The 20,091-nt window shown below is 38.3% G+C and overlaps 1 protein-coding gene across 9 annotated transcripts in view; it reads right to left on the reverse strand.

Moving 5' to 3' along the window:
• Positions 1–570: 570 nt before the first annotated feature.
• Positions 571–20,091, reverse strand: part of LOC117240145 (MICOS complex subunit Mic60) — a 34,872-nt gene continuing 15,351 nt past the window's right edge. For 8 of the 9 annotated variants that reach the window (XM_033506031.1, XM_033506030.1, XM_033506035.1 and 5 more), the window contains 5 exons: positions 11,127–11,285; positions 8,407–8,510; positions 7,609–7,796; positions 3,253–3,445; positions 571–1,160 (listed from right to left, as the gene is read on the reverse strand). In XM_033506031.1, coding sequence (XP_033361922.1) covers positions 846–1,160; positions 3,253–3,445; positions 7,609–7,796; positions 8,407–8,510; positions 11,127–11,285 — 959 coding nt within the window. In that variant the 3' untranslated portion in view covers positions 571–845. Of the gene's footprint in view, positions 1,161–1,355; positions 1,521–3,252; positions 3,446–7,608; positions 7,797–8,406; positions 8,511–11,126; positions 11,286–20,091 lie in introns of those variants that run through there. The other variant, XM_033506036.1, reaches the window with a different exon arrangement.

Raw genomic sequence — 20,091 nt, forward strand, 5'->3', positions numbered from 1 at the left:
TTTGAATTAGAGGTCGGTTGAAAATAGAAAAAAACCGTGTACGTCGTCTTTCGTGGTTTGTTTACATCCAAGAGCGCCTAGTAACAGCGACGCGAGAAAGGATAAGCAGCGTCAAAACAGAGGTACGGTTTCATATTTCAAGGAATGGCAATCGAGAGGCCAGAGTATGTGAGCCGAAAAGTGTGTATGTGTGTGAGAGGACGAGAGCAAGAACGAGCACGACCGGGCAGGATTGTGTTGCGAGAGTCAGAGCGAATTGAGTCGTTGAAGAGTAGAGTCGTTAGAGCGAATTGAGTCGTCGAAGAGTAGAGTCGTTAGAGGTTTTGAGTCGTCGAAGAGTAGAGTCGTGAGAATTGATAGAGTTGTTAGAGAGAGAGAGTGTGTGTTAGATTCGTTGTGACGAGAGTGGTCGAATAACTGTAAAGTTATTTGATATAGATACGAGTATTGCACTTAGTTTCCGTTAAATAAATATCGTTCTCTGTCCAATTTATATTTGTATATCCAATTTAATATTAATAAATTGTAAGTAATCGAAAAAAAATTTCTATCCTTATTTTTCGATATTACAATAATAACAACAATAATAATAATATTTCTCTTAATCGTTACACAATACTTTATAGCCAAAGAAAATACAGAATGTATTCGGCAAAAATTTTATGCTTTTCGTTTCTCATTCGTGAAAATATCGTATGATCCTATTGATTAAATATCCGTACATCGCGGCACCATACACCATTGTGGAAAATGGTAATTTTTTATCCAAAAAGTTCGGTGAAAAGGTTCTTGCGGTAAGTACAGATTTTAAGAATTCGTTAAATCGTAATCGTAATAGTAATATTCTACGAATCTCTCTGCAGCAGAAGGATCGTTTTGCCTGCTTTCTCGTTCCAGCTTGAGTCTAACTGCAAAGAAACCTGAAATTTCGCTCGTTTCGCATTCGCAGAAATCCCAGATGTCTTTTTCCCACCTTCCCACAATTTCCATCCGAGAATACGATCGATAGCAGTCTGAACGCTGTTGTACGTCCATCCACGTGTCCTCAGCCTTCTTTGACGACGTTCCCGCGCGAGAATTCTTCTTTGACGACGTTTCCACGCGAGCATTCTCCCCCTTCGTCGGTCCACGGCTTTTTCCAGGTGAGGCTTGCTGGAACACTTCGAACAACAACGAAAGGAACGTTCTCCAGTGTCGACGTTTCCCCTGTTTTTATTTTTTTTTTTTCATATTTTTCTTATTTTTGTCTTTTGTATCGCATTTTTAGTTTTGTTTTGTTTTGTTTTTTCTTTCTTTCTTCTTTTTTTTTTGTTTCGATTTCATGAAGCTGTCGATCGTTTGTTTCTTTGAAATGGTTTTTTTTCAATTTTGGTTTGCTTTAGATCTCTCACTGTTCGTTTATGGTCGATTTCGGTATCGGCGGTTTGACGCGAGAATTCAAGAAGGGACGAGAGCATTCTGGCCGGCGGAAGTCGTTTCGATTTCTGTCGATTTTACCAGCCCTTTACTCTTTCTTTTTACTGCAAGCAAAAAATCGTGAATCATACTGTTAACGCAGCAAGAAGAGGGCGGTCAACCTTTCCAGAGGTGAATTTGTGTTTTGTCTTTCGTGTTATATATATACGTATGTTGGGCTGAAAATCATAACGATGTATCCATGTCGAGATTTTGAGAAGGTATCTCAGCTGTTAAAAGTATGATCGAACGAAACTGGGTGAGCTTAAATCACTATAGGATTCTCAACCCTCCATACGAACACCTTTCTTCGTATCTCGAGTTTTTCGTCTTTTTGTTTATTTAACAATCTATTAGTAATAGTATTATTATAGATGTATTTATTGAACAGTATTGTAAATCAAACGTTCGTGTAACACACCACTGGAACGATCAACACTGCTACGTTCTACCCTGCTTCGGCTCGCTTGGTTCAGCCAATCGTGTTTTTCTATCGTTAAACAAGTTTCCCAAGTTGAAGGAAAGTATGAAAGAGCCCTTTTCTTTAATCCTTTGCCTTATAACCTTTTTCGTACATACGTACATACGCACTTACGAAAATTTTAGCCGTTCACTGTTGTAATAAGAAGATATTATACCAAATTGTATGAAAATATTGAAATATTATTTATAATTTAAAAACTAGAAGCTGAGGTTCAAGTTGAAAGTTACTCTAACGAACACGACATTACATTATGTCTTTGTTGAATTGAAATTATAACTTTTTTCCGTCTATAATATATAACCGTTATATAATAGTTTCAACACTTATAAGCAATCTGTGGACGTGTATGCAATATCTTTGTTCGTATCATAGTGAATTATTTAAAAAATTATTAAAGGAATAGAATCTAAGTGAAGTTTTGTTTCGTTCATTAAATACTGTCATTTTAGTTGAAGAGTTCTAACTTTGGATTTTATATAATACATTCTTACGCAATTTCTCATACGTTGTATACATTTGTTCCACGTTTCCTATAAATACATAATCATCCAGAGTCTAGGTATAAGACAAGGGGTTAATAGGTATATGCGTGTATCTTGTGCTTTAATTTCATGCTAAAGTTTCTCTCAAATACAAATACTCAAAGATAAAGGATGTTGAAAGAAAAAAAACAAGTTTATTAAGTAAATTATGAGAGGAGGGAAGAAGAATAACGATGATTAATCTTCGACGGATAAATTTAGGCTATTTTTATTGACGATCTTGATACACTATTCAAAAAATTCGTGTCCATGAAGTTCGAACAGACCATACTCCAGCTATGCTCGATCCACAAAATTATTTAACAAAGTATCAAAGCTTCCGATACGAATCTCTCTTTTCTCTTTTTAATCCAATCGAAAAAATCGAAAAATATCGAAAGTATGAGACGATCGAAAAAACAGAAGATGCAACCGAAAATTATAAATAACACAGTTGGAGAATTCTGTTAAACAATCCCAGTATATTTAAGTAGTATCTTCCAATCATTTATAAACAATTAAAAATACATTGGTCGGACTGTCACCTCGAATTTGAATTTGGCATTTTTCTTTTTTTCTTTTTTCTTTTTCTTCTTTCTTTTTTCCTTCTTTTTATGTGAAATCCGTTGAAAGCGGAATTTCACCGAGAAAACTGAATACATTTTCGCGATACTTTGACAGAATTCTAGTTGAAACTATACAAAAATTTGCCCTAGACAAGATGTCTCTCGTTCTCTATTATACGTGATTCTCTTTTGTTGTTTTTGTTTTATTCTAATCGTTTCGACTGACCTTCGAATCTCCAGCGCCGAGGAATACTAGACCTATAGCACCAGCATATGCCAATAGCGTATCCACCGCTTGCTGAGTCTCCAGAAGGATCCTAGTTTCGTTCATCCAGTCTCTGGCGATGGATCTTGACGCTCCTTTCAGGAGGTTCATGTAGCGGAGAGTCATCTTGAAGTCTCCACGGTCGAGCCAATATCTGAAAGCAAAGATTCCAGAGCTATTAATCAATCTGTTAATCGGGGAGGACGAATTAAATCGTCAGTCAGATTCTAAATTTCTTCTTATTAATTAAATATCGATTTTACATGAAATGGAAATTATATTTATGTATACTTGAAAGAATTAAAATCCATTCCATATTAGAGAAATTTCTAGTTAACTGGATAATTTGGTTAACAGCTTCAAATATTGCGATTCAGATTCGTGATATTATTCGTTACATATAGTATAACTCAATTTTCTATAGTAAAACTAGACCTGCTACTACACCTACTAGTAAACTTTACTTTTCATTTCAATAACCATTGCGTCGTTTAATATCTCAATCATTGCCACGTACGCTTCATTTTTATCATCGAAATTTATAAAATTCATCTGGATCGAACGAATAGAATCGAAATATGACGAAGGAGATAAAGAGATAAAGAGATAAAAAACAGTTGTGAAAATCAGTCGGAAATCAGAGTCTGATATCTGAGAATATCGTTGGCAGATGGTAGGCGAGGGGCTCGGGAAACTATCATCCGAATTACCTGTCGACCAATCAACGAACGAGTCATAGATATAAAAGCGTACTAGGCGAAAACCGGCAATTGCGCTCGTCACGAAAAATTTCTTTTCGAGTTTCGACTATTCGACCAAATTGCCTGGGCAATGGTTAAACTGCAGCTTTAGATCAACTTCTTGCACACCTCTGTATCATCTGTAGTATCTGTATTACGTTACATAGCTTCGTTTCCAACAAATATAGCCTACTTTATCAAAAGAACAATATAAACAATGCTTCGAAAAATCGGGATTTGACGCAAACGAGGTAGATCGCACAAGATAAGTAAAACCTGGATTATCAAGTGTCTGTGGATACAGATGCTCGGAGTATACTTGACATTTTTTTTAATATCTCGTTTGTTACGTCGCGCTTCAAACACTTCAACTTCCTTTATCCACAAATTTGAAGATTGAAGTAGGCGAGTTGAAATCGTTCCATTGATAACAAGCATCTCTCACCAAAAACTCGCAACTGTTAAAGGAACTATGACGGTTAATAACGTGTGACGCGTCATCCACTCTTGGAACGCAGTCGAACTCGAGGATGAATCGCTCATTTCCATTTCCATTTCCATTTCCATTTCCATTTCCAGGCTAGGGGTTGATGTAACGGCTGTGTCGTCGATCGTTCTCCAAGAACTTCACCACGCGTATCGATTAATCGGCGCACGCCAGGATCGAGCTCTGTTTTGTCATGGATATCGTTACATAAAAATGGAAGAAGAACCTGTGATTGGTTTTGGCTTAATAGGCTTTCCGATAGAATTTCAATGAGAGTCGGGGAGATTGGATTGCATGTATGAAAAAAGGAGGGTACAGAAAATGGAAAAGGATTGTTTTGTGATTTGCGGACGTGTGTAATACGAATTCAAGTGGAACGTAAAACAGGAAAAACAAAAATATTCTATCGCATGCGTAAACAAGCAAAGGAGTACAGAAAGAGACGAGAATGTTGCAAGACGCAAGAAAGGCGAAAAAGTGTCGGGAGTAAAATTCGAGCAGCGTCCAGTGCCATTCGTCGGACGTTAAACTTCAATTTCCGATACTGTTATCAAGAATTAGTATAATTTTATCAATTACTAGGCTGATAATGCTAAAAGAAGAAATGAATTTATTAAAGAAGCCTGTATCGTGTACGTGATTCTCCAATTATTTAGAGCAGTTTATTTGAAAGATTCGAAGTTGCGGGAAAGCGGAAACATACTTTAGAAGTGTCTGTGACAATTTTATAGAACGAAGTTATTTAGAATTCGTTTAGAACGTTTAAAGAAACACACAAGAGGACAACTCTATACATCCTTTAACTTTATAAATGTCGTTGCTATTAATTGCGCACCATCACCGTATCAGAACTCGTTTGCTTCTCAAATTTGTAACATAAAATTGAGAAATTGCCGTGTGGTGCTATTCGCAATCGCGTGATTGTTTTATTATGGCTTGTTTATGGGTTGCGCCGTTTACCGAATTTCGATGCTAACAAGTTGAAAATCATTTGAAGAAACCAGCAAGACTTGTGTAAGCCGCGAACAGCAACCATGAGCTCGTATCGTTAATGTTGCACAGCGGTATGACATTGCGACATGAGAACAACCAAGCCTTAATGCTGATATCGCAAACCAAGAAACAAGAGTTTCCCTCGCTTTACAAAAAGGTTCTCTTTCTTACATACCCTACATAATTCACGAAAATTCCGTAAATTATTCTATGTAATTCTCGTCAAACTACTCGTTTTCTAATTATCTTGAATTATTTGGGGTTCGTTCGCTCCGGAAAGTGAACGAATTTGACCAAAAATTTAATCACGAAATTCTCATACGACTAGAATAAACTGTCTAAAGAGAAGAAATTATTCATTATAAATAATTAATTACTGTTTTAGAGAATGGTTTTAAGCTGTTGGGGAACGCCAATATATATGTATTTATACATTTAGTTTTTCGTTCAGTCCAAATAAGATAATAATGGCCACTTACGATGTGCAATTTCAGAATATTTCCTAGTATTATTTGTCTTGTTCAATATTTATTTATAAATATATTTTAGATGCGCGCAACTAAAAGATAAGAAATACTTGATTCTTTTTCTGACCTTAACGAATTCATCAAATTCATCAAACAGATTGAGAAAGTGTTGCTCGATAAATCTTTCAAATTCGCTCCTCTTTCTTAAATGCAATATATATAGTATAATAATATTACAGTTTTCTTTATTATTATTCTATTCTAAAATCTTGCCTAAAATAAAAAATCTCTTATAACTTATTTCAACAAGAATTTCATATATACCGACAACAAATTTTCAGAGCAAGAACACTTTTATAATTTATAATCCGGTGGAAAGTACGATATAAAGACGACTTCGTTGTTCGACCATCGATCGCCACGTTTCAACCCGTGGCCAGAGAGGCTGGCAAACGGTATAACAAAGTCTAGAACGTGTTGGTGAACAAAGGGTCGACGACAATATCGCCCCATCGTCATCAAATCGCATCGCAGTCGCCGCGCCAAGAAGAAACAACGAAAACGCGATTGAACGCGATGTTGATAAACGTGGGCCGGAAAATTAATTTCTCTGTTTGGTCACAGTTGCTCGCTCGTTCCTTCCACAGGAATTCTCTTCATCTGCTAATTAGCAGACGCGACCCGATTTTCACAATCATATTCGACACTGTAATTATGCTTGTACTGTGATTCCGCGTTAACAACCATTGATAGAAACTGCCTCGATTCGCTTTTACAACGATTAACTTTACTACCATACATTAAACTATGTATTTCTATTGGTTCTAATAGGGCTTCCAATATACACTTAAAACGTACTCTGCCCTATTTCTAATTTTCTATTTCATAATTCTTTTCTAACTAAAATAATTTAAATAATTAAAAAATGAATCTTTGAGAGGATGTGAATGATATAGGTTTGAACGAAAGTTTTCAGCCCAAAATTTTTCTTGTCTAAAGTAGACGTATCAGTGAGTACAAGAATATAAAGATATAACGTAGGTAATTGTGAACTTTTGAACAAAATTCGCCGAATATGAATAAATGAAGATAAAATGTCGGTTATATTTAAGCGAACTCGTCAGCACGCTACAAACTACGACTGAATTTTCTTTGATCGATAAATTGATAAATTTTGAATATATACATTATAATATCGATATATCTAATATAAATAAATGATTTCTTGGTACGTTTTCGTGGAATTGGTGATGAAACGGCTAGTGTAATATTTCTTCAAGTTGCACTATTTCTCCAACATATTTAACGATTCAGCGAAAATGAAGAATAATTTTTCAAAAATAAGTTAAATGTATCAAAAATAGTTCTGTTGCCAAGTTGACTATTTTCATTTACATTTTATCTACCAATAATTAAAATATTTATTTCTATATTATACGATATATGCATATACATACACACACACATATATTGCAAATAAATAAAAAGCAAACGATATAAATATATATATAAATATAAAATTAAGAACAGGAAAAATTATATTGGGAGAAAACAATAAATAACATTCGAAAATAACTACCAGATCGATGACTGACAGTAAAACAAAATTCAGGTCGGAAAAGGTACCTACCTGGCCCGATGAAGAATCTCGAATGTGTTAAGATTGCTCGCATCAATCGGCTTGTCCTCGATCTCACTTTGAGGAATGGGATTGGCGTTCTTAATCATCAAGTAGCTTTGAAGATAACTAAGGAAATAGACAGGCAGTGCAGCACCTTCCTCGGGTACCATGGCTAATCGTCTGGCCACCTCTTCCACCTGAAACGTAAAAATGGTAGACCATAAATTTGTCCTGTCCCTCGAATAACTCCTTATCATAAACTTTGTAATCGTTAGATCGACCAGCCATCACTGAAAATCCATTGAAATAAAAAAAAAAAAAAAGGATAGTGGCATCCGAACTGCAAAATTTTTTATCTGAATGAGTTTTATCAACGGTATTGTAGATCGTTAAAGGCGATAACCGAAGGCAGTTTTCACAGAAATGAACAGTTTAGAAAATTTGGCCCTATGAACATTTGACCGACAAAGGTGTTAACTGCAGAAATCCGCGTAAGATCGTGATACGGTAATAGAATGGTAAGCGGTAACAACTAGCGAGCAGGAAAACAAGCGATGTTGCAAAAGATGTTATAAAATTTCAAAACGCGACGGCCAAATATGTTCTCAGAGTTTATGCAATGTCTTGTATTTTTCAAAGTTATTATGTAGTTTTCAATTCAGGACAAACAAGTGGTAAAGAGTTTACAAGGGTTGGATAAAGCGTAGGAAACATTTTTGGGTGCTTCTACAGTTAGCTGTATTTTTAACATATTCGCAGGGACTTGAAATTTTGACGCGATAATGAAAAAAGTCAGTGTGAAATTACCTTAAGGAACCTTGCACGAAGCACATCTTCTGGGAACACTCCCCTCTTCGCAGCCTCCTCTGGAATGCCTTGAATCGCTGCTTGCACCAAAGGATCCTCTTTGGCTGGCAGAACAGAACAGAATGAATAAACCTATTAACGAATTTCTCGCAAATAATACATTTGTTTCTGAAAACTGAAAAAACAATCGATCGTTAAGCAATGCGATTAATATTTCGAATTCTATACGAGAAATTATTTGTTTAATATTTCCTACATTTAACATGTCGTGTTCTTTCCATTATCTTTTGTCTTCGTTCGTTCGTTCGTTCGCTGTTACGTTATCGTTCTATGAAAGAACAGATCGAGTGTCATTATTATATATTGACTAACAAGTCGAAAATCTAAGCTAAGTATAGAAAATAAACTAAAAATATATAAAATGATCATAAAACCAATCTGGACGTACGGAATACCACTATAAGGAACAGCAGCAATGAGCCATATAACCAAGATAGAGGCAATGCAAGCTAAAATACTTAGAACAATAGTAAATGCGCCATGGTACGTTAGAAACGAGGACATTCGGAAAGACCTGGGAATACGAACGATCAAGGAGGAGATTAGCAGATGTGCAAGAAGGTACAGAGAAAGAATAGCAACGCACCCGAACCGACTGGCAGCGGAAACGATCAACACGTCAAGCATAGAAAGAAGACTAAAAAGGAAACACCCAACAGATCTCATAAAGGATATAACCTAACAAACACGATGATGGACCCCGCTGGGGGTAGCCACCCACATGTTATATTATATTACACTGCTATAATATTTTACCAAATGTCCTACTGGACAAATTGTAAAATTTAAATAAATAAATAAAAAAAAATTATTATATATGAGACTAATACACAGATCAATAGGTAAAACTGCGGAAAAGCTACCTCATCTGAAATTTTTTGCATGATTTTTGGATATGTTTTAGAAATTGATATTTTCAACCACTCTTTGAGCAGTGAAGATTCGGATAGACGTGTCATGTCAAGTTAACACACTGCGTTAGTATTGGCGAGAGAAGTCGGATGTGTTTAGGAAAGGCGGCTAACGGCGTTGAGAGAGGGAAAACTCACTCTCAGAGAAAATGACTACGGAATCAAAACTCATAATAACAACTAAAATCGGTAAATCACCTCCTACCTATATTCACGAACAGATAATAGAACAATTAAGGCAACTTGTAAATGACATTGCAGGAATTCACAACTATAGCGTTAAACAGCTAAACTTGAATCAAGCAAAAGTAACTCGGGCACTTAAAATGAAATTATAACTGAAAGCAGCTATAAGGTTGTCGTTAGAGGCGTGATGACATGAGGCGAGTGTAAATGTTAGAATTATTAAAGCGAAAAACATATCGTCAACCGAAAAACTGCAAATAATGCGAACAACTGGAGAACATTAGGAAACGTAAACCTCTTTCGTTGTAACATGATATTTTATAAAGACTGAATACTACAGGTTACAGGTGAAACATGTATAATAGATCTATGGTAGCAGTCAACACATCGTAGAAGAACTAACCATAGTTCTTCTATGCTTCTCTTCGGAATAGAAGATTTTTGAAAATGATCGAGATTTGAAGAGAAATTAAGCCAGTTTATTCGCGTAATTAACAGAAATTAAACGCGCGCAGGGGGAGAAAGGGGGTGTAACAGTTAAAAGGGCGCGAAATTACCACTCTTATTTCACCGATATTTCAAACCGAAATTTCCAGTGGAAAATTAATTAACATCGGACAACGTTGACACACTCACTCCCCTAACCCGATTCCTCTTTAACAAATCGCATTACACCAGATGCCGTTGCTTGTACCGACATACATTACTTTGCAATATTACGAAATTTTGCGAAATTTTGTTCGGCACATGGAAAATGCGTGACAAATGGCCAGAAAATTTATTCGTTCGGTGGCGATACTTGTACCGTAATATCGGCACTGCGGTGAAAAAAAAATAGAAAACAACGTGGTAATTGTTCTTTGAAGCTATTGAGAGACAAACTGATCAACTCTGTTTTTTATAAAATTCTCCACTCACGATTCACAAGAGAACGTGTTTCCTTTTTCGCGTTTACATATTTATGTTGAAGGGGCGAAAACTCTTAAGCATAGCAGGGCTTATGTACAGCGGTACTAATTCTGCTTACTCAAGAGAAACGAACGAATCACAGTATATCATAGTCATATAGAACGTAGAAGATCACAAATCGTTGGGACTTTTACTATTTTTACGAAAGAAAAGCATGGTTAGATCAACAAACAGATTGTTAGGTAGGTAGATTATCAAATTCTATCCAAGTGTAAAATTATAAAATTAATTCTATAATATTGTAAAATTTTGAGATTAGTTCTGTCGTTAGTTGTAATCTTTCTTCCTGATTTCTACCGCAAAAAGACATGATCTTTGTGTGGAATTTTTATTCTCTTGTTCATTGCAGATCGGGGTAACCGATTTGCTAACATCATCGGCTACGAACCTTCCTCTAATCCCACGAAACCACAAATTGCGTCACGTTTCAGTATTCTAATTCAAAGAAATTTCATTTTAATCCATTCGAAGTATACTAGTATCAGATCACGATCGCGACAGGAGTAAAACAATGTTACATTATAAAACTTGATAGCTTTTGTTGGTATCAAAGGAAAGAACGTAGATTATTTGAAAATATATTGGAGTGCTTACGTGCTGCCTTGGTGACGGCCTTGATTTCCGGTTCCAGAGGCCTGATGACTTCCTCTACGGGCGCACCTGCTGGCGCTGATTTAACAGCTCGAGCCAAGGCTTGGCAAGCTGACCAAAGAATTTGAGCATTCGATGCACCCCTTTCTTCCTCCATGCGAGCTGAAACAGAAAGCAGTACAAAAAACATTATGAAATATAATCGAAATAAAAATACAGTTACACACACGTGTATAGGGTAATGATATCTAGCGCCAGATACCACATAAGCTTTTACACTTAGATTCCATTTCCTTAATCCTTAATCATATTCATACATAATTATAATTACCGGCGACTCGATAATATAATTCTTTTCTCCACCTTATCAAATTTTATTCCATAGAAAGAAAGAAACGAAACGAGACAACGAAGAAAAATAGATTTTTACGTAAAAGGCGGTCGAATAGCCGCTTATCCGCCGCTTCTTACCCGTGGCCAGTCTTTCGGCTAACGGCCTAGCGTCAAAGATCAAAGGATCGCTTGGTTTCACCGTTAAACAATGCAACCTCAAAGAACCACGTTTCTCGTTTGGAACGTTTCTCGATGGAAGAAACATCGCAAAGAATTTACGAACTCGTCTCTCGCTGAAAACGCACGAACGTGCAGAATATGTACATATATGTACGTATATCGTTTGAAGAAGCTAGGGAACGGATATTTCAGCTGAAAAGCGACGGATTCGATGTGCCTTTTAACGGAGCTTTTTAGTCGACAGTCTCTTTCAAACGTGTAATATCCTCTGAAGTATAATGTCTTGCTAAGTTATGCGACATGACAAGGAAGGGACCAAGGTAGATATCGGGACGTGTTACGTCGCGTGAGATGGTCCGTGCGACGCCCTTCATTGTCTGACCTTCAAGGCCCAAGCACCATTATACAGACCCTCAATAAACCTAAGGCCCCATCATAAACTGACTTTATTAACTTTATTATCTTATTAGCTGACAGGAACCTTTAATCATGCAAGTATTTTTGGTTTATGGCTGGTCCTTAGAACAGTCCTTAGGTTTATTGCGTGCTCTTACAAATTACGGAGAAAGCGGATATATGTCTAACGGAAAAGCAGGTTTTTCCAATAAACAATGTCACCCATGAGCCACGTTGGTAGGAGGCTTCTTCCTCCTATCTTCATTCCTAACATTGGTCATAACCAATGGGCATCGCAGATCGTTACCCTCACTTTCCTAACGGAAAGTGTCCGCTTTCTTCATACAACAAAGACACCCACTCCGAGCTTACCTCCGTAATCACACCAGAACGAACTTCACTTGTTCTCCTAACTACAGAGCAGTCACCTCATCTCTATACTTGTTCTCACAACTGCAGAACAGTCAACTTGTGCTCTAGACGTCCACAGTAACATTCCAGTAACAGTCTAAGTCAGTTAACATCAACTCGAGTTAAAACACAGTTCAAGGAACAGCAGGAGTCAGAAGTCAAGCCATCAGAATCTCCAAGTCGAAGACAATCAATCGACAGAAGATACATTATCACAGTAGCCAACACGAAGCGAGTCTCAGGTCGTACTGATTCGTAGTGTCATTCCACTTACGTAACCTTGTATTTCATTGAAGTTGTTGGACCGTTAAAAATATATATTAACCTGTTAATACCAGCGTTATATTCATTCAACCAGCCTTATCATCTGAACCGAAATAAGGAATCGAACGATTCGTGGCGTCGATTAGTTAAATCGTAACGGAAATTTATGACTCCCGTTGGCGCGCTTCAGGAGGAGCACGCAGAAGGAAACCTTCACAGCGAGAAATATGCAGGAATATATCGTTATAAATGGTTTCGACATTTTAAAATTGCAAATAATTCTAACATTCTTGGAAAATATTAGCTCATCTTGAAAATTTCCACCATCTTTTTCTTTATCTGATTATCCACCCACTAATTTCACTCTCTCGTTGCTGATTTAATCACTACCGTGATTTAAACTTCACTTATACAACTCGTCAGGCATACGTTTGGATGACATTCGAACACTCAATCTGTCCGTTCGTATCGTCGATTCGACTTCTAATTGAAGATTTCGCTTTCATTTTCTGCATGAGATTCTATATAATATCGACGTATTCGTAGAATTGGGTCGTTTCCATTAATAGGCAAAGTAATGAAACTTGTATGTACACTTCACGAGTACATGCAACCTTATAACACGTTTCACGTAAAAAGAGAGATACATCCTGCTCCGGTTTCTCGATACAAATTAAGAAAACTTTTATTGCTACGAAACACCTTTCTTTCTTCTAACGTACGATGCGTTCTTTCACTTCATTTCTTTCAGAATTTTCGGCATTTTCGTAACAAGAGAAAAATTTATCAATAGATTAGCTTTCTTTGAAGAAAATCGACGACGTACGGATGTATGAATTAAAATGAACAAAGGAATATTCAAACATTATTTCTCCCGCTAATAACACTTAAAACATCCGAAAATAGAGTAAGGAAAAGCCCCTTAATTCTTAAAACAACAAAGATTAGAAGAAACGGAAAATCGAGGAAGACCCATATATCGAAGAAAAAGATATGAAGCCTTTAATGCTGTAAAAATTGAAAAATCCAAAGATCGGACGAAAAAGAAATTCTAAAATCCGTAAATCCTGAAAATGCAAGAAATCCAAAGTGAGAGTAAAAGAAAACTCGCAGAACGATTCCCTCGAAAAGCTATCGATCGACCGAAAATCCAATAAACAAAAGCCTCACCCCCAACCCACCCCATCGAAACAATGTAAATTTCAGTTGAAACGAATTGGACGAGGAAGGGAAGGATCTAGAAGGATCGCGAGAATTCGATCGTCTGAATTCCTGAAAGAGAGGAAGCTTCGAACAGGTGGTAGTATGTTGGAAGATGGAAGGGGTTGTGACACTTCGCATGGAGACAGGGTTACTTGGATCAAATTATTCGGATTGACACGTATAATAAATCACGGCAGCGGCACTACTTGATCCACATAGATTTCGTTTTTCTCGTGGCCGACATTACTGATAAGCTTGACCGACAGAATCTTGCCGATTCGCATAATTTACAGTCCATCGATTACGAATTGCAATCGAACACGGGTTACAATGTGTTACAACGGGTTACAGGGCAGAGGCGCGACGAATGTTTACGCAGTCACTTATTAAACTTGCATTACCGACAAGATTCGTCATGAATACTCGCGTGTGTTAAGATAATAGCCGTAAGTCGTGATCGACTGAATATCGTTTGATCCTTTTGTTTCTTTGCGAAATTTCTTGTTTCTGTCTTGCGCAGAGGTAGGCACTTTTCAATCGCTATACTGTGCGCGCATTCCTACAGAGAGTAAAATGCCAAGAAAGAGATCGAACGTCACCGCGAATCAGTTTCGCGTTGATCTCCACGAGACAGTAATCTTTGGAAACATGCAACCCCTCTCCATCTTTTCAAACCAGTCTGCCCTTCATGGCGCTTTCGTTGGATAAGCAAACTGCGGCTTGCGAGAGAGAAAGAGAGAGAGAGAGAGGGACAGAGAGGGAGAGAGAGAGAGAGGGACAGAGAGGGGGAGAGAGAGAGGGAGAGAGAGAGGGGGATAATGCCGCGACGTGCCGGCTCTAAGAATACCGAAGAACCCTTCTAAACGTAGCATTTATTCTTATTTACGTGTTCCGTTTTGCAATAGAGGACGATCATAAGAGTCTGAAATATATTAAGTAAATGAAGTAAAAGTTCGAGCTGCTCTTCGGCATTGGAAAATAAAGAGAGAACTCGATATTGTTCGCTAGTCAGAAGTAAGATTTGAAGATTACCCAAGGTGTGTTGCAGCTCCTTTATTTGGATTTCCGAGTGTTGTAAATACGTAAATACGTATTACGTAGATGGATAGATTCTTCTGGTTTGCATCCGATTCACGTAATCAAAAAATGGCTAGTTGGGAAACTGCCGCGCTGTCTGTTCTTTAGGAAATATCAAAGTATTTAGAATATTGTTTCTTCCTTTCGATATAAATCCGCATTACCAGTAAGAAAATACAGGCGACGCGAGGGTTAACAAAGTCTGTTACATGCTGTCGACCTATCGGACATCGTCTAATCGATTTTCTAAATGTTTAACAAGAATACACACGTGTTCCTTCTCCCTATATTATTTACACACATTAACGGTCTCCTACCTCATTCGCAACTTGCCCGTCAACGTGACGCTATCGTCTCACGGTAAAAGCAGCTATCTCGTTGCAGAGTATAGAGGGAGACTAGAGGAGCCGGAAAACCCAAGTTAAATCGACAGAGGACGATTAAGCCCGACGAGCTATGGCCTGTCCATGTGACGTTTCACGCTTCGAAAGCCTAGAAAATTTGACACGCCTCTCTCCCAATTATCGTTCTATTCTATCGTCCTTCAATTTTTCTTGGAGAAGCCGTTTCTTCCCCGCTTTCTTCCTTCATTTTTTATCACATTTTCACCATAGGCGTTTGCTTTCTAGTAGTAATACCTTTCCTTTCCTTCTTCTTAGCCATAGCATTTCTTCTTTTCCTATCACGAGTCTTGATTCTTTCGTATTCGCCCCTATTTCACGTTCCATCCGCCTATCCGTCTTCCCATTTAGCCGGATCGTTCCATCCTTCTTTCAGACGTTATTCTTTTGTTACTCTCGTTTCTACTACCCCTGTTTGTCAAGTTATTTTCGTCTGTTCCGTGTCCTCCACCCATCCAGTTTCCATCGTGCTTTATACCGTTTCGTGTCCCCTATCTCCTTTCTTTTGTCCGTACGTTGCGTTGCAGCTTCAGGATCCTCTGTATCCGTTCCATTTCGCATTTCTTCTCTCTCTGTCTGTCTATGATTCCTTTGTATCCTGCTTTTCACATCACTTTTCACTATTATAATTCATCCACTCTTTTTCTTTATGTGACATCTCTCCTCTTTATTACCCTCACCACCACCACCGTCTACATTCTTGGTGCATTCCTGTTCGCCCTTTTTTCTCTCCTTTTTGTTCTCTTTGTTCTTTTCAAACTTTGTGTTTGTATTTTTGTTCTCTCCTTACGCGTTCTTTGCCTTCTCGGTTACATGTTTCTCATCATATTCTTCACTTTCTAACCCCCGATTGAAGACCTCGCGGTGAAATTTATAATCCATAATATCAGCGTACATCAATTATATCAATTATATCAAGATACAAAAAATATGTATACCAGAGTAACAGACGTTTTATGCGGGTGAAGGCTCCCTAAACAAATTTCAGCCGCAAGAAGGTTTCATATAGATATAGCAGCGTTATGCTTAAATGCACGATGTTACGACGGGCGACCCTCTGCCTAGATCACGCCATATACCGCGGGCCAGACGGGAACCAGATGTCCGCTCATCCTTGCTGCGTACCCTCAATAGTCTTAAGGACCCATCATAAATCCCAGTAATTTGCTAGCTAAGGTCCTTCAGACCCAACAAATATCTTTTTTCCGAATCATTTCTAAAGATTATTGTCTACTACGGCTTTTTTTTTAATATTTATTAAAATTACAATCAATTCTCGCGCTGAGAATTTTCAGTAATTTTTCTGACGTGGCGCAGTAACATGGCTAATTATTTATAATAAGTTAATACTTATTATACATAAGTATAATTTGTAAGTACGTATTATAAATAAATAAATATTACTTAATTTAAATAACTAATTGAATCTATTGTTTAGGTCTAGCGGGTAGTGTCTCTTCAGCCTGCGGATCTGGTCCGGCGTATTAAGTAGTCCAGTGATTAGCGGGTTTCGGTGTTTGTTGACTCTTTTGCTATATCTGTCGCTATATTTTGCTATTTCCTTCTTGACTGTGGGTATCTTGAGGTCGCGATGTATTGTTTCGTTGGTAACATTCCAAGGTGCATCAATTAAGGATCTTAGCGTTTTCGATTGGAAGCGTTGAAGTATTTCAATGTTGGAGTTACTTGCTGTTCCCCATAGTTGGATTCCGTAGGTCCAGACAGGTTTTATTACGGTCTTGTAGAGGGTAATTTTATTCTGTATGTTTAGTTTGGAGCGTCGGCCCGTGAGCCAATAGAATTTTTTTAGTTTGTCCTTTAGTTGCTTCGTTTTATCTGAGATGTGTTTTTTCCATGTTAGTCTCCTGTCCAGGGTCATGCCCAGGTATCTGACTGAGTCCTTGCTAGGAATTGTTGTATTGTTGATGGTGACCTGGGGGCAGGTTTGTTTTCGGAGCGTGAAGGTTACATGTGAGGATTTTTTTCGTTAATTTTGAAGTCCCATTTATGAAACCACTTTTCCATGGAGTCGAGACATCGCTGGAGAGTGGATGAGGCAATTACCGGGTCTGCGTGGGTAGCTAATAGCGCTGTGTCGTCAGCAAATGTTGCTATTGTTATCTCGTTTGATATAGGTAAGTCGGCAGTGTAGATGGAGTACAGCAGGGGTCCGAGGACACTACCTTGGGGTATGCCGGATTCTATTGGGAATGTTGCGGAAGTGGCGTCTAGGCATTTAACCATGAATTGTCTATTGGTTAGGTAGGAATTTAGGATGGAGTAGTAGGGGTGAGGTAGGATCTTTTTAAGTTTGTATAGTAGCCCTTCATGCCATACTTTGTCGAATGCCTGTTGGATGTCTAGGAATACCGCTGAGCAATATTTTTTCTTTTCGAGTGTTTGGCTGATCGCATGGGTTATGCGGTGGATTTGCTCTACTGTTGAATGTTGTTTTCGGAAGCCGAATTGGTAATCTGGGAGTGTTTTCAAGTTCTCTAGGAGTGGAAGGAGTCGATTCGTGAGCATCTTCTCGAATAGTTTAGACAGGGTAGGTAAAAGACTGATTGGGCGATAGGAGCTGGTTTCGTATATCGGTTTACCGGGTTTAGGGATGAGGGTAATCAATGAGATTTTCCAGGCCTTAGGATAGTGTTCAAGGCGAAGGATAGCATTAAAAATCGATGTGATGAGTGCGATCCCTTTTATGGGAAGTTCCTTGATTGCTTTATTGCCTATTAGGTCGTGCCCTGCTGCTTTCTTGGGATTTAGGCGACTGATTGATTCTATAATCTCTGCAGAAGTGAAGGGTTCAATAGGAGGGGACATTTGGAAGGGAGTGTGCAGGTATTCAGTAACGTCCGCGGCAGCTTTGGAGGAATGGGGTTTGAATACTTTAGACAAGTATTTAGCAAACAGGTTGGCTTTTTCTATAGGGCTACGCGCCCATCCACCTTGCGGACGGCGGATTGGTGGGATTATTTGTGGGGGGCGTGTGAGTTTCCTGGAGGCCTTCCATAGTGAGTAGTTGGAGTCGGCTGTGGGGGATAAGCTGGCGAGGTATTTTTGGAAACAGTCGTTTTTGTAATTTTTTATGGTTTTGGATAGCTTTCTAGTTGCGTTGTTTAGTTTGCGTTTGTCATCCGGTGTTCTATGGGTCTGCCATACTCTTCTTAGTCTACGTTTTTCTGCTATTTTTTTTAGTATGTATTGGGGATATTCTTGTTTGCTGATGGACGTCTTTGTCGGTGTGGAGAGGCGGATGGCGTTTATTATGCTCGTGTTTAAGTATTCCGTGGCTGCTTCGATTTCTTCCTTAGTTTTTAGTGAAGTTAAGGCTGAAGTTGAGTGTGTAAAGACTTCTTTAAAGAGCTGCCAGTTGGTGTGTTGGTTGTGAATGGAGCCATTAGGTGTATTCTCGATAATTGTTGAACTGACTGTTGCTATTACTGGGAAGAGAGATCAGCCGAAGAGTTGATTTGTACGTATCTTGGCGGGATATTTTTAGTTACGAAGAAGTCAAGAAGGTCAGGTATTTTGTTAGTGTCAGTGGGCCAGTATGTGGGTTCGTATGTGGTGAGGTAGTTGAGGTTGTTGGTTATTATGCTGTTTAAGAGATTTTTGCCTCTTACTGTGACTTGCCAGTCTGCTGCCCCATTGGGTATTTTTGGCGTTATAGTCTCCTCCAGCTTTGAATCTACTGCCCAGGGTGTCAAGGAAGTTATCAAAGTCTTCTTTGGCGATGGAGTGTCTGGGAGGGCAGTATACTGCTGAAGTGGTGATGGCAGTCTTCTATTGCTACGTTTGTTGCTTGGAGGTAGTCTTTCTGGAATGATGGAAGTTCGTAGTGCTTAATGCTGGATTTAATTGTGATTCGGGTGCCGCCGTGGGCCTTTCCGCTGGGATGTTGGATATGGTAGAATTTATAACCATTTATTTTCAGATAGTTTTTGTCGGTGAAGTGGGTTTCCGATACGAGCATTACGTCGATTTGCAGCTGTTTTAGGAAGAGTTCTAGCTTAAATTTGTGTTGAGCTAGACTGTTGGCATTCCAAAGAGCTATGCGTCTTGGTTTCATTTTGCGTCGGGGCGTATTAATTTATCCATGATGAGTGTTAATAAAGATAGTAAGTTATTTATTTGTTCTGGTTGTTTTTCGATTAATTTTTCGAGTCTAGAGAAGTTGTCTGTGTTTTATGGATTGGGGATACTATTTTAAGAACGGTCCCTGTGGCTATTCGGATTATTTTGGATTCCTTGGGCATAAGAGGTTGAAGTAGTGGTGAATTTAGGAGAACTGGGTATTTGGTTGGTTGTCTCTTTGGCTCTGAGTTTAGGATACTTCTTTATGTATAGGGTTTTGTAGGCTGAGCAGCCTTTGTAGTTAGCAGGATGGTCACCTTGACAGTGGATGCACTTCGCTGGGGTTTCCGGTGATTTACTGCACTGGTCAGTGGGGTGTGTACCTGCACATTTAACGCAGCGGAAGGTATGGTTGCAGTATTTTTGCGTGTGACCGTACCTTTGGCACCTTTTACATTGCACTATCTCTTTTTTAACAAGCGGTGGTTCGAATTTTATTATTGCGTTCATTAGGCGACTGATGTTGTAAATTTCCTTATTGTTGGGTTTTTGCTTTATGTCGATAAAAAATAAGGATAACGGGTTTTTCGAGACTCTATGCCTTATGTTACTAACGTTGACGA

This window comes from Bombus vosnesenskii, unplaced genomic scaffold (assembly GCF_011952255.1).
Source record: "Bombus vosnesenskii isolate JDL3184/JDL3185 unplaced genomic scaffold, Bvos_JDL3184-5_v1.1 scf7180000014579, whole genome shotgun sequence".
NCBI classification, from domain to species: Eukaryota; Metazoa; Arthropoda; class Insecta; order Hymenoptera; family Apidae; genus Bombus; species Bombus vosnesenskii.